General features: G+C 50.4%; 8 protein-coding genes across 8 annotated transcripts; 4 read left to right on the top strand and 4 right to left on the bottom strand.

The window, feature by feature from the left end:
* Positions 1–15: 15 nt before the first annotated feature.
* MIND_00322800 (DNL-type domain-containing protein) lies at positions 16–571 on the bottom strand (the record flags this gene model as incomplete). Its single annotated transcript, XM_037360085.1, has 2 exons — positions 198–571; positions 16–148 (listed from the first exon to the last, which is right to left on the bottom strand). Exons 1-2 carry the CDS (start codon positions 551–553, stop codon positions 16–18), a joined length of 489 nt encoding a protein of 162 aa, XP_037222970.1. The 5' UTR covers positions 554–571.
* Positions 572–671: 100 nt separating this feature from the next.
* On the top strand, positions 672–2,836 carry MIND_00322700 (3-hydroxy-acyl-CoA dehydrogenase; the record flags this gene model as incomplete). The annotated part of the gene is made up of 6 exons (XM_037360084.1): positions 672–1,136; positions 1,185–1,227; positions 1,276–1,516; positions 1,973–2,216; positions 2,269–2,463; positions 2,516–2,836. 6 exons carry the CDS (start codon positions 672–674, stop codon positions 2,834–2,836), a joined length of 1,509 nt encoding a protein of 502 aa, XP_037222969.1.
* A 44-nt stretch (positions 2,837–2,880) lies between these two features.
* On the bottom strand, positions 2,881–5,993 carry MIND_00322600 (UDENN domain-containing protein; the record flags this gene model as incomplete). The annotated part of the gene is made up of 8 exons (XM_037360083.1): positions 2,881–3,822; positions 3,873–4,045; positions 4,157–4,420; positions 4,471–4,631; positions 4,677–5,026; positions 5,073–5,196; positions 5,252–5,569; positions 5,620–5,993. 8 exons carry the CDS (start codon positions 5,991–5,993, stop codon positions 2,881–2,883), a joined length of 2,706 nt encoding a protein of 901 aa, XP_037222968.1.
* An 83-nt stretch (positions 5,994–6,076) lies between these two features.
* MIND_00322500 (uncharacterized protein) lies at positions 6,077–7,049 on the top strand (the record flags this gene model as incomplete). Its single annotated transcript, XM_037360082.1, has 6 exons — positions 6,077–6,116; positions 6,163–6,199; positions 6,252–6,471; positions 6,527–6,697; positions 6,753–6,975; positions 7,024–7,049. The coding sequence occupies 6 exons, from the start codon at positions 6,077–6,079 to the stop codon at positions 7,047–7,049; spliced, it is 717 nt and encodes a 238-aa protein (XP_037222967.1).
* Positions 7,050–7,280: 231 nt separating this feature from the next.
* MIND_00322400 (uncharacterized protein) lies at positions 7,281–8,185 on the top strand (the record flags this gene model as incomplete). Its single annotated transcript, XM_037360081.1, has 4 exons — positions 7,281–7,471; positions 7,506–7,603; positions 7,656–7,881; positions 7,930–8,185. The coding sequence occupies 4 exons, from the start codon at positions 7,281–7,283 to the stop codon at positions 8,183–8,185; spliced, it is 771 nt and encodes a 256-aa protein (XP_037222966.1).
* Positions 8,186–8,261: 76 nt separating this feature from the next.
* Positions 8,262–9,496, bottom strand: MIND_00322300 (NAAA-beta domain-containing protein; the record flags this gene model as incomplete). The annotated part of the gene is made up of 2 exons (XM_037360080.1): positions 8,262–8,958; positions 9,003–9,496. 2 exons carry the CDS (start codon positions 9,494–9,496, stop codon positions 8,262–8,264), a joined length of 1,191 nt encoding a protein of 396 aa, XP_037222965.1.
* A 161-nt stretch (positions 9,497–9,657) lies between these two features.
* Positions 9,658–11,118, top strand: MIND_00322200 (Actin-related protein 2; the record flags this gene model as incomplete). Its single annotated transcript, XM_037360079.1, has 7 exons — positions 9,658–9,699; positions 9,747–9,789; positions 9,836–10,189; positions 10,235–10,457; positions 10,506–10,672; positions 10,723–10,898; positions 10,945–11,118. 7 exons carry the CDS (start codon positions 9,658–9,660, stop codon positions 11,116–11,118), a joined length of 1,179 nt encoding a protein of 392 aa, XP_037222964.1.
* A 52-nt stretch (positions 11,119–11,170) lies between these two features.
* On the bottom strand, positions 11,171–12,485 carry MIND_00322100 (Phos-pyr-kin domain-containing protein; the record flags this gene model as incomplete). The annotated part of the gene is made up of 6 exons (XM_037360078.1): positions 12,366–12,485; positions 12,285–12,318; positions 12,133–12,237; positions 11,993–12,085; positions 11,830–11,938; positions 11,171–11,777 (listed from the first exon to the last, which is right to left on the bottom strand). Exons 1-6 carry the CDS (start codon positions 12,465–12,467, stop codon positions 11,171–11,173), a joined length of 1,050 nt encoding a protein of 349 aa, XP_037222963.1. The 5' UTR covers positions 12,468–12,485.
* Between the last annotated feature and the right edge of the window lie 85 nt (positions 12,486–12,570).

Here is a 12,570-nt window from a genome sequence, read left to right as displayed (position 1 = left end):
GTTGACCTCACCTTATTACGGAGGCGTGTATTCGACCGTTCCCCTTGTTACCTTCTCTCCACGAGCGCGCAAGAGGTCTTCTACCGTGCGCAGTGTGCCGTCCTCGGTGCTCTCCTTGAACCAGCCAATGTGATCAGCGATCAGATGTCTGGGGTGAATCAGTCAAGTATGCAGACTGAGAAAGTACTGAACCTTACCTGACATCGCATTTGGGGCACTGAACGAGCACTATACCTGACTCGTAGGCCTGCTTCGAGAATTCATGTGTACTCCGCTCGCCACAGTCATTCGCAGTGCAAGTGAAAGTGAGCGACAGCCGAGGGGCTATTGCTGCTTGAGTTGAGACCTTTTGAGATTCTGCTTGGGGCTCGGCAACTGCTGGAGTAGAATATTGCGCCAGACGTTGGCCTGCCCCAAGAATCGAGTCTGGTCGCACAGCCAATCGCAGGCGGAGTTGAACCGCGATTGAAGAAGGTAGAGAAGGATGTGGCGTAATGAGGGCTCGGAGTGGGGGCGGTATGCCTGTGTTACGAAAAAGTCTTGAGGGCAACATTTCGGACCGGAGAAGGTTTCGGAGATGTCGTGTCACATGTGACACGACTTACTTTAAACCGGTTAAGCCAGTCTCGCGTTGCCGGCCAATCCTTGTTGGTCAACCCACATCCCGCATTATGAAACCAGCAAACCGAACGTACATCGTTTCTGGCGGCAGCTCAGGGCTTGGTCTTGCGACAGTGGTTGACCTTCTATCAATTGGCGCCTACATTGCCATCATCGACCGAGCCTCTCCCTCCAGCGACCTGCTATCCAACGAAAAGGTCAAGTTCATCGAGGTGGATATCACCCAAGTCTCCCAGATAGAGGCCGCTGTCGAGAGTATTGTGAAATGGTCATCACAAACGAATGCGCCACTGGGTGGCGTAGTTAACTCTGCTGGAGTAGGGACGGCTGCTAAAATAATTGATGCGTTCAATGAGCCGCACTCGCTAGACTTGTGGGACTTTACTCTAGCCGTCAATTTGACTGGGAGCTTCAACTTGACGCGCCTGGCACTCAAACATCTCATCAAAGTCGCCCCGGAAGAAGGCCAAGATGGAGAACGGGGCGTCATCATCTTCGTTTCGAGTGCGGCAGCGGTAAGTCCGTATCTTTCCCGTGATCCTGGTCCAAACGCGTTTCTCTAGTTTGAAGGGCAACCAGGGCAGGCTGCCTATGCCGCGACTAAAGGTATGATTTTGCTTGAAGCATTGGTAGCGATAATGAATGTCCCAAAAGGCGCTCTGCGATCAATGACTTTGCCGCTCGCTCGAGATTTAGCTCGGCATGCTGTACGAGTTGTGACCATCGCACCAGGCGCGTTCCGCAGCGCCATGACGGATAAAATGCCTCTGAAGACTCGCAAGAGTCTTGAAAATGAAGGGGTAGTATTTCCTCGTCGACTGGGTGAGCCTGAAGAGTTTGCTCGAACTGCTCGTTGGATCATCGAGTGTCCTTACGTGAACGGAGAGACTATCCGGTTGAGTGGTGGTGGAAGGCTTCCAGCCAAGTTGTAGAATTGTCAAGTACTATTGTAAGTGCTACTACGACTACTCGTCCCCTGACGCTTTGCTTATTATTTGTTCCAGGTACATAATATACGCATATTCATAACCCGTCTCCACATTGCTGCAGATCTTGAATGACGTGGGCCAAACCGGTTGTGGTGTGTCCGAAGAGAGTGTCGGAGGCTCGCTGACCCCGACATCACTTGTCGCTTCAAATCACCTGGCTCTCGCGTGCGAGGAGCATGGTGTTACCAATACTTCTTTAAAAAGCTCGCCTCTGTCTTTACTCTCCTCTACTTCATCTACAGTTTGCCCATGAAGATCGCAGACAGGACTTTCGTTGTTTCAGGCGGGTGAGTACACATCACACACAGCCTCGTCGCTTCGTTGGCAGCTGATCGCCCGCTCTCACAACTTGAATTTTCCAGCTCTTCAGGGTTGGGCTTAGCTACAGTTCACGACTTGGTCGACGCGAATGCACGCGTCGCAATCCTGGACCGAGCAATACCACAAGATACCTTCCCATCAGACCGCGTCCTCTTCCTTCAAATTGATATAACTCGGCTGGAAGACCTTCAACATGCAGTAGAGGCTGTCGTGGAATGGTCGAAACAAACGTCCTCGCCACTAGGGGGCGTGATTTCCTGCGCTGGTATTGGCATCGACGAGCCAGTCAGTCTTTCTTTTACACCCCTGTTGTGAATTCACTCCGCCCTAATGTCAGATAATTGACGCTCGTGGTAAAATACATTCCATTGAAAACTGGGACCTGCATCTCGCTATAAATCTGACTGCCCCCTTCAACCTAACAAGACTTGTCCTCGAGCACCTTATTCGTGTCCCCCCTGAGCCAGAGCCAACTGCTGGAACAAGCGATGGCGAACGAGGAGTGGTCATCTTAGTATCCAGCTCTGCTGCTGTAAGCGTTTCCACTTTTCGTCTTGAAGCTAAATCCATTCACCGCCACGTAGTACGAAGGAATGCCTTCCACCATTGCCTATGCTGCAACCAAAGGGGCGCTTCGATCTCTGGCACTTCCCATGGCTCGCGATTGCGCACGTTGGGGAATTCGGGTGGTTACTCTAGCGCCTGGTCCATTCGGGACTCCGATGACAGCGCGTTGGGCGGAGAGAGTTGAAAAGGGAATGACCGCCAACAGTTTACTCTTCCCTCGTAGGTACGGTGCACCGTCAGAATTCGCTCACGCCGTACGATGGATCCTCGAGTGTGGTTATGTGAATGGGGAGGACATTCGACTGACTGGCGGCGGGAGACTGCCAGCAAGGCTGTAATAAATTCATATATACCACACGACATATCCAATCCAAAAAGGAAATCATTGAATATCTACCTTACCCAACTTTTCTGTCAGCTCGTCCAAGTCATCTGACTTGTCTGCAGAGCCCTCTGCCTCCACCTCCTCTTCGTCGTCTTCATCATTTATTACAATTTTGCCGCCCCTTCGTTTGAGGTATGCAGCAATGGTTTGAAGATGTTCGTTGTCATCGTCCACTTCATTCCATTGAACCTCGACCAGCTTGAGCTCAGGCATCTTGTCAATGCCGCCAGAGAGCGCCTCGAAAGATTCGGACTCGAGGTTGTTGTTCTGTATTTGGAGAGTATGAAGTTTGGGATTGGACCCACCAGCCAGAGCAGTGATGATCGTGGGAACGTCTCCGTCGCTGGAAAGGACACAGTCAGATAGATTGAGCACGCGAAGCTCTGGCCACTGTTTCAGTGCCTCTGTCCAAGCTTGAACACCCGCCAATTCTCCGTCGGCAATGAATGCGTTGTCCTGAAGATCGATTTCACGCATATCAGGGCATTTCGAGAGTCCTTTTGCCAAAGCAGCTATCCCATCCATTCTAATCCCGTTTTGTGGCATGCGAATATGCTGCAGGGTTCCATGAGCAGCAAACGCTTCAGCCCAAGCGGGTGCAGAGCCATCTTCGAGACGATTACGACCACAGATGACAGTATGGAGGTTAGACTTGTTGCCTTCGGCCTGACTGAGCTTGGCTGACTCAAGGAGGGCATTGGCGAGTACAACTCCGCCTGCCGGACCGAGGCCGTTATTGTTAAGCTTGAGCACTTGGAAGGATCGGTTTTCAATGAGGAATGGGACCATAGGCTCTACTGAGCGGCCGCCAAAAGCGTTGTCGCTTAGGTTTATTTCGACGAGGCTTGTCTTGTCTTTGAGCGCGTCGCATATTGCTTTGAGCGCTTGTGGTATTTCGGTGATCAAGCGACCAGTGAATATGTCGGCGAAATCTGCGACCTTAGAGGGCGTAAGGAGTGAGAGGTGGTAGAGGGTGGTAGACAATGGACCTTGAGGTTGTTGGCCTTTTGCAAAAATTCTGCTAGGGCAAGGGACGCGTCGACGCCGATAGTGTTGCCACCGAAATGGATCTCCTCGATTTGGGATGGGTCTACTTGGGAAATATATGGCTCTATGTCTGCGCGCGAATCGAGTTTTAGGCTCCTGCCGTTAAGGCTAAAGACTTTGGACATTGGAGTCAGAAGATTAGAGAGATATGATTACGTGATCAATCAACCCGAATTATTATTCAGTACACGATGAACGATTCCTTCCTGCTCCCCAAGCCACACACCGAATGTTGGTGTCCGTAATAGTCTCTCATAGAACTCTTTCCTTCGAGCCGTGCTTCTGAAAGGAAGAGTAACACTTCCCGTCTTCAAAGAAGACAAAAAGGCTGGAGCACTAAATGGTCGCATTCGAAGAGGCTCATTGCGATTGGCAGAAGCTTTTTCCGCCGGCGTGGGTATCAGGGTTTGAAGATAGCGTGTAAGAGGGACAAGTAACTCGGTTGAACGGGCATGAAAATGTCGTCTGAGCTCAAGGGAGGCATCCAAACCTAGTACATATGGTGAATCGTCAGTCAAGCATAAGTGGAAACTACCATACGGTCACGTTCGGAGCCTAAATTGCATGCTTCTTCGAAACGCTTTAGAAGGACACGATCTTTGGATATATATCGAGTGTGGTTTCGTGTCTTCCAGCCTGGAGCAGGTCCAGCGGGTGCCCGAGTGTTACCAGCGGAAGCACTATGGCTTGTGTTGTTTAGTCTAGGACAACCTTAGTGGTTGAAAAGCTGATAGAAAGACATTTACAATATTTGACGACCAAGACTTAAGATATGTGGCCAATGAGCGCATTCCCGCTCGAAAACCGGATTTGTGACACCCAGAATTCGCCCTGCAGTAGGTGGAAGACGTGAAGCCATGACCGCATGGTCGGTGTCGTGGATAGTAAAGTATGGCCTGATATCGCCAGTCAGAGGAAGGGGCCGAAGTAAGTCTCTTAGCCACCAGATGGCCTGGCTGGTCTGAGCGGGTGATGTTCCAAAGACAAGAAGTGGTTCGCAAAGCACCAAACATTCCCAAATTGACCAGAGATGAGAAAGAGCTGCCTCAAAGAGTAGAATGGGCGGAGGACTGAACCAACTCGAAGAAGCTAAGATCTAGAGTTGATGAGGAGACGACAGAGACGGCAACACGCTAACGCACATATTCCTTCGGATCGAAGGATTTGGATGCTAGTTGTTGCTGGTCTGCTGACAGTGGAAGCTCCACGGTTAAGACTGTGCCCAAGAAACCAAGTTCAGTAACGAGGCCAGGCGTCGGGTCAGACCTTTTCTTGTAGACGGTGTCAGCGATGGTAACGCTCGATATACTTGAGTACACACCACATTGCGATATTATGACAAGCAGCTTCAAGCATAGGAAGCCCATGTTCTTGAAATAGAGGACCAAGAAGCGTGCAGATTTGGGTAAACAATGCGGGATAGGCATGTCGGGTAAGAATGACAAGTGAACGCTGTTCGTAGCCTCGCTTCGAAGAGTGGACTTTTCGTTGCGTGAAATGAGCAAATCCGTAGAGGAACCCATCCTTTGCTGGGGATGACTCTCTCCCAGGAAGGGTCAAGGGAAGTTCTCTGATGCAAAACGAATGGCTTTGCGTCCCTTCTTCGAACTGTGGAGAGTCTGGGAATGCAGAGAACGCACTACAAAGTGGTGAGAATAGTGAATCATGATTTACTTTGGTTGAACTCACATATTCTCGGCATCCGCAATAACAAGGGGCGGGTATATGCCGGTAATAACAGGCCCCTCATCGACATCAAATTCGACGATAGCGACGCCCAGAATCCAGCGGCGCATGTGAGCAAGAACATCAGGATCTACAACCAGTGCATCGATTTCAGAGTTCTTTCTCCGGGATTTTGGGACAGAATGGAATGTGCGTGACCGAACTATTCCTTGTGGTCGTTGAGCTAGCCCCTCCGGGTTTCGATGAGACGGTTGAGCAATGCTAGGCGAAGGACTTGGTGATGGTGAAGGGCCTGTTGGTGTTGCAAATGACGAAGGAGATGGAGAAAGAGCATTGAGTTCTCCATCCCCAATATCGTCCCCTGAACCAAATGACATCTACACCTTGAAGTTCAAGTTGAGCAGGTGCAGTGTGACATCGGAAGGTGCGTCACGGTCAAGCATCATTTCTCTCTCCGGTCATGGCATCGAGAATCGCCATTAGCTCTCTACGAGCTGCAGGTGTGGTCTTTTGTGCTGGACTCGGCCTTGTCTTACTATTTTTAAGCTCGGCCGCGAGCGGTCTCTGCCATTCCTCTCCATTTGTGCGTCTGTAGTCCATGCCGAAAATGACACGCTGAACCCGAGATTCTCCAGTCGGGCCATGGCCAGCTCTTCCAACCCACCACCTCCATCTGAACGCGCCTCGGAAATCATCAACAAGCTTCCTGAGTCCCCCAACCTGATCACAAAGGCGGGAACCGCTGTTCTTGGCACCGGTGTTGTCGCTGCCGCCATCTCTTCTGAACTCTACGTTGTCAACGAAGAGACAATCCTGCTTGTCGGCTCTCTCATTTTCCTTACTCTTGTTGCACGGGTATGCATGTTAACCTCATCCTTTCGCGTGTTGGTTACCTCAATGTAACTTCCAGGCTATCCGCCAGCCATACAGCGACTGGGCTGATGCTCAAGTTGCTCGTATCAAGGGTGTTCTCGACTCGGCCCGTGCTGACCACACCCAAGCTGTTAAGGATCGTATCGACAACGTTGCCCAAATGAAGGACGTCGTCGCACTCACTCAAAGCCTTTTTGCCCTTTCCAAGGCTCGTTATATTTTCCTATTTGTACCGATGCTAATACTGATATATATAACTAAAGGAGACCGCTGTGCTTGAGTCTGAGGCATTCGTCCAGAAGCAAAAGACCGCTCTTGCCGCTGAAGTCAAGAGTGTGCTTGATAGCTGGGTCCGATATGAGCAACAGGTCAAGGAGAACGAGCAGGCAGAGCTTGCCAAAAGTGTCATAGACAAGGTTTCTGCCGCAATCAAAGACGAAAAGACGCAGAAAGAGATTCTTTTGGGTGCCGTCGCCGAGATTGAATGTTTGTGGCCGTTTTTCTGCCTGGTATGTTGGCTCATGTTTGTTGCAGTGCTGGTCAAGAGCAAGTCTATCTAGAATCCGTAGAAACCCAATAGAAACGTCTGTTACATGTTGTTATCCGGGCTTCCCCAAACAGCCAAAGCGCTTCATTCTGAACGCCAAGATGCGTATTTACGTCGCTGTAGTGAACCTCGAGATTGGTTAGATTCTTCTGGCACATGCCCCAGACCTGACAACGGAAACGGCACCCGCTTAGCTTCTTGCTCTCTCTCTCACTCACCCTGCACTACTGAGAGCCATCTCTCGATGCTGCGTCTTCTCCGACGCAATGATATATCTTCCTTGTTGGCTGCCCTCAGTTTTGGTCTGCTGGTGGCTGGCTCCGCCAATGTCTCCGTCTCGAATACTGCTCACGAAATTATTTACACCCCATTCCTTTGTAATGCGACCACTGTTCTCATCGACCCTGACTGCAGTGGGGCATGGCAAGTTCAACGGTCCGAGGTTGCCGATAAGCTCAACATCACTCAGGAACACGACCAATATCGGAGGTATCCCGACCGTTTCGACGCGTGGCCCTTCACCTGAGGGTGCCAACATTATACCGCAGATGTTTATGGCTTTCAGAGGTGCGAGGAATACCAATAATGTCGACTATTGTCGCGTTGAATACGTCTGCAGCGTCTGCTCTCTACTTGTCAACCTCCGTCATCTCCAATGCAACAGCCAACTTTACCATTACCTCGAAGAGCGTGTCTGCTACCCGGATTGTTAATTCTGCGGCCGGCCTGGTCGCAATAGTAAACCTCGTCGAAAGTGAACTCACTACTTTGGCTGTCACGTTTATACCGCAAACGACCGTGTCGCGACTGGACATCGGATCCATCTTGCTCACAGTCTCTAACAGGTTAGTCGAAACTATGGTCGCGCGCGCGTTATTCACGTTTTGTGCTAGAGCTGCTACCTCCTCTTTTCTCCCAACCATGAGTCTCCCTCCATCGATGTCGCCCCCTACCTTCATTCCTTCGACTTCAGCATCTCCTTTCCCATCTAAAGCAGCAGCTCGCTCCCTTCCACATCGCGCGGCAGTCACTGAAGCACTGAGTCTAGTACTCGGGCTCGGCGTTGGTTTATCCATCATTGTTAGTGCGTTGTTCTTCTGGTGGCGCCGTCGTCGGCGCCTAAAGGAAACGCGTCAGACATGGTTCTGAGACCCCTTCTGAGTATGGGCATTTGTATTTTTATTAGTCAACTTACACTCTCAATGATTGTACTACTACTGTCACTTCAATCAGACTCCATATCCGAGACCACTATGTGCTCCATTTCGATGGGTTCTGGGTATACGCGAACCCAAAGCAAGCCACCACCTTGAATACTGGGATCCATGACACACGAGAAATGTGTGCTCTCGTTTTGGACCGGTTGCGTTTCAAGTTGGCCAACGACATCTTGCACTGTAAGACGAGCGCGTTGACGCTGACTGCGCTGATGCCAAACCTGCATCACGCATTCTTTGCGTTCGATACTGTCTCGAAGGAGCATGTCGTTGCCATGCACTCCAGGGCGGCCGTCTTTGTCAAGCATACTTCGCCAGGCATCAGGAGAAAGAGCTTCGATATGCTCGTCGTGGTTGGTTACAGCAATAAAAGTGGATGACGTTCTGGGTTTGGCTGTGACCAGATCCTTCTCGAGGATGAGGATACCATCCGGCGCGCAAAACGTGAGGTAACAAGGAGTGCTTGGAGTTGATGGCAAGGTTTTGGCTAGCAACGTCAACGAGGGCGGTGGTGATGGCGAAAGGAGGATCTTGCGAAGGACCGATGATATAGACGGACGAAGTCCCAGCAGGAGTGCGATTTGGTGAAGCCTGTGAGATCTTGTTGAGGAAGGTGACCCAATGCGTACGCGGTAATTAAGGGAGATGGATAGGCTATATCGAACCCCAGTTAGTACCCCGACATACCCGGCATACGTGACAGCCCTATAGCGAATGAGCTGACAGCAAAATCTTTGAAGACCACTGACCGCGCAACAACTTGGCTATCACGCACATAATCCACGCATATTAGGAGTCGGCGAAGAGGCTCCATTTCCCAGTCAAGGCCTCGGAAATGAACGATAGCGCGGGTTTGGCCGTCTGCGGCGTCACTAACCAGTGCACCGCCGCTGGAGCAACCCGAAAATAAATCGAGAAAGGTGTTGAACGCAACGACCAAATGCAGCGGAACACCTGTGGCCCGTGCTATACCGCGAATTTCCCGACTCTCTTCTGATGAATGGACGCGTCGAAGTAAAGTTCGAGCAAGTAAGTCAAGAAACCTTGGAGCGCCAGTCACAGACAGAAGTTGTTGGTATATTGGTATAACACCAGCTAATTGAGCTTTGTAGTCCACGCATATCTCGTTGTATCGTTGCTCTGGAGGCAATGAAAGATCCACCCGATAGACGGGAGGTTCGTTAGGACTGCTCAAACGCCGGGATTCCGTGGGCTTGATATCAGAGCGAGAGGTAGGAGGCATAACAGCAGCAAGTCAGGTTGGTGGGAAGATTCAAGGCTTAAAAGCTTCTTGAGGATGTGAGAATAGCGCTGAAGCGGTCAGCTCGAGGCAGTACACAGTGCTCATATTGCGAAAGCAAGTGTGTCACACACCACGCTTGCTTTCCTTCATCTACCTTCGAAATGGACTCTGACCTGCCGCTCGTCGTCGACAACGGCACTGGGGTGCGTGCTTTTCATCGCTTGGTTACTAGTCTAAGATGTAGTTTTAGTTCGTCAAAGTTGGATATGCAGGGTCCAATTTCCCTGAACATGGTACATGCTGTCTATCATCTCCGATCGCCACCCTTATCGTGCTCAGTTTTCGCGTCTGTGGTTGGGCGGCCAATACTACGAGCTGAAGAGCGTGTCGGATCCGCAGTCATCAAGGACATAATGGTTGGCGACGAGGCGGCAGAGAACAGAAATTACCTCCAAATCACACAGCCAATGGAGCACGGAATCGTACGCAACTGGGAAGACATGAAATACCTCTGGGACTATACTTTCGACGAGAAACTGAAGGTTGACACCAAGGGTCGCAAAGTCTTGCTAACCGAGCCTCCGATGAATCCTAAGGTCAACCGACAGCGGATGTGCCAAGTTATGTTTGAAGAATATGGCTTTGGCGGCGTCTATATTGCGATTCAGGCAGTACTCACTTTGTATGCGCAAGGTGAGCGTCGCTCCTTGGCTGAATGCTCGACGCTCAATCTGCTAGGCTTGACGACCGGAGTTGTGGTCGATTCTGGTGACGGCGTAACGCATATTGTCCCTGTCTACAGTGGTTTCGCTCTCCCGCACTTGACGCGTCGGTTGGATATAGCTGGAAGGGATGTAACGCGCTATCTGATCAAGCTTCTCCTCATGCGAGGCTACGCTTTCAACCGTACTGCGGACTTCGAGACGGTCCGAGAGATCAAAGAAAAGCTTTGTTACGTGAGGTGCGATACCCTTCTGTTTTTCTAATTAGTGCTCACCCTAACTCTTAGCTACGATTTGGACATGGATACAAAACTTTCTGAGGAGACCACCGTCCTGGTTGAGAACTATACGCTTCCCGATGGCCGTGTTATCAAAGTGGGCTCTGAACGATTCGAAGCACCTGAATGCATGTTCCAGCCACATCTCGTGGATGTTGAGCAACCAGGAATGGCGGGTGTGTCGTCTTCCTTGAATTTGTTGCTTATAATTTCATCGTTCACCCAGAAATGCTCTTCCAGACAATCCAAAATGCAGCTGTGGATGTCCGTTCAGAGCTTTACAAGCATATTGTCCTTTCTGGTGGTTCTAGCATGTACCCTGGTCTTCCCAGTCGTTTGGAGAAGGAGATGAAGCAATTGTACTTGACTCGCGTCTTGAATGGCGATCCTTCACGGTTGAACGTAGGTAGTCCCTTTTCTGTTCCTTCCCACCCTTATCTGCTCCCAGAAATTCAAGATCAGGATTGAAGATCCTCCTCGTCGGAAGCACATGGTTTTCTTGGGTGGTGCAGTCCTTGCTGACATTATGAAAAACCGAGCAGACTTTTGGATATCACGCGAGGAGTGGTTCGAGCAAGGTATTCGCTCGCTGGATAAACTCGGACGCGGAGAAAATAATTAGTCAACCTCTGTAAATTGTAAAATCGTGGATTAAACATCAAATAAGCCTAGTTCTAAGTACTTGAGTCCCAAAACTCAGTCCATGGCACCATTTCTTTGATATCAGACAGTCCTACGCCTCGCAATAACTCTTGTCCTTGAACGAGGCGAAGTTCACGGCCACGCATCCGCCGAATCTTCCGCAAGGGGTCGGCAGCATCCTTCTCGTCATCGGTTGGCTGCCTATCTTCCTCAGGTAACGTTTCCGAATGTTCATAGGTAAGACGGAGCATGGCATGAGTTTTGGTCAATGCTTGTGACACGGCTCGTGCTAGTATGGAATCACTGGTTAATGCGTTGTCGGGAGTAAAATGGGCAAGAAGAAGAGCCGAGAAGAGATCTCCGACTCCAGAAAAGTAGCCAGGAAGAAGTTCAACACTCTGCGTATGCACGACCGCTGGAGTTTGAGTCGCTTCCGAGGTGGCAGCCGAGGCGATGCAGAGAAGGTATCTAGAGTTGCCGTCTAAACTAGAGGATATGCTGGACGGTAACAATGCCTTGAGCCACTCCGCCAGAGGTATCGAGCTGATCACCACGTTGGGGACATGGTATTCTTCGTGGAGGATGGTTAAAGCGCGCCGTAAAGAAGGCAAATCTTGTATTTTGACATCAGTCAACAGTCTACTAGGACTTGAGAGGAGGTAACATAGGCTGAAATGAAAAACAAACTTACTCTACTTCGAACCAGTTGGGAGTGATGACCGTGGAATGCACCAGCATGTGTCGATAGATGGGAATGACGTCGGGGGCGACATACATACGGCCAGAATCACCCAGAACAGCTGTGAATAGCGTCAGTATTGTTTGCTTAGTGGGAAAGAAATTCCTTTGCCCACGATCTAATAAGTAGATAAGATGTGGCTTTTCAGTCTTGAGTTTCTTGACGAGGTCTGCAACTGCTGATAGGCCCTCAGCGCCAGGAATGTAACCTGATAGAATTGAACACTGGATCGAATGGTTGATGGCTGAAGAGAACCTGTGAGGAGTCTATCTGGAAGTAACAAGTGGTTGCGCTCCATGCTTTGAAAGATCTCAGTTAACTCGGCGGCTGTGGTTTTTGTGCCACCCAGTCGTCCATAGCCTAGCCATAGTCAGCCTATCTCGGCAGATGATACGTGAAATGTGGACCAGAATGGTTTGAGAAATGCACAGTGTTCACGACCTGAGCGTGTTGAGCGACAGGCAAATTTCTCCAAGGAACAGGCAAACGTCGACATCATAGCCTAGACATTGAAGAGGGAAGACGGCCGCCTTTCCGCCAACGTAGCCAAAAACCACGTGTGATTGTATACTGAGCACTCGAGTAGCCATTGGCAGGGCCTGCTGAGGCGGGGGGTGAATAACTTTCGATTGATTCGCCGTGTGACCTAGCTCCGAATGGAATAAAACGCTCTTAGCGCGTTCCATAATTACA

This window comes from Mycena indigotica, assembly GCF_014461135.1.
Source record: "Mycena indigotica strain 171206Taipei chromosome Unknown Mind.scaff0003, whole genome shotgun sequence".
NCBI classification, from domain to species: Eukaryota; Fungi; Basidiomycota; class Agaricomycetes; order Agaricales; family Mycenaceae; genus Mycena; species Mycena indigotica.
Note: the sequence above shows the minus strand (reverse complement) of the source record. Positions and strands in the feature narration are given on the sequence as shown.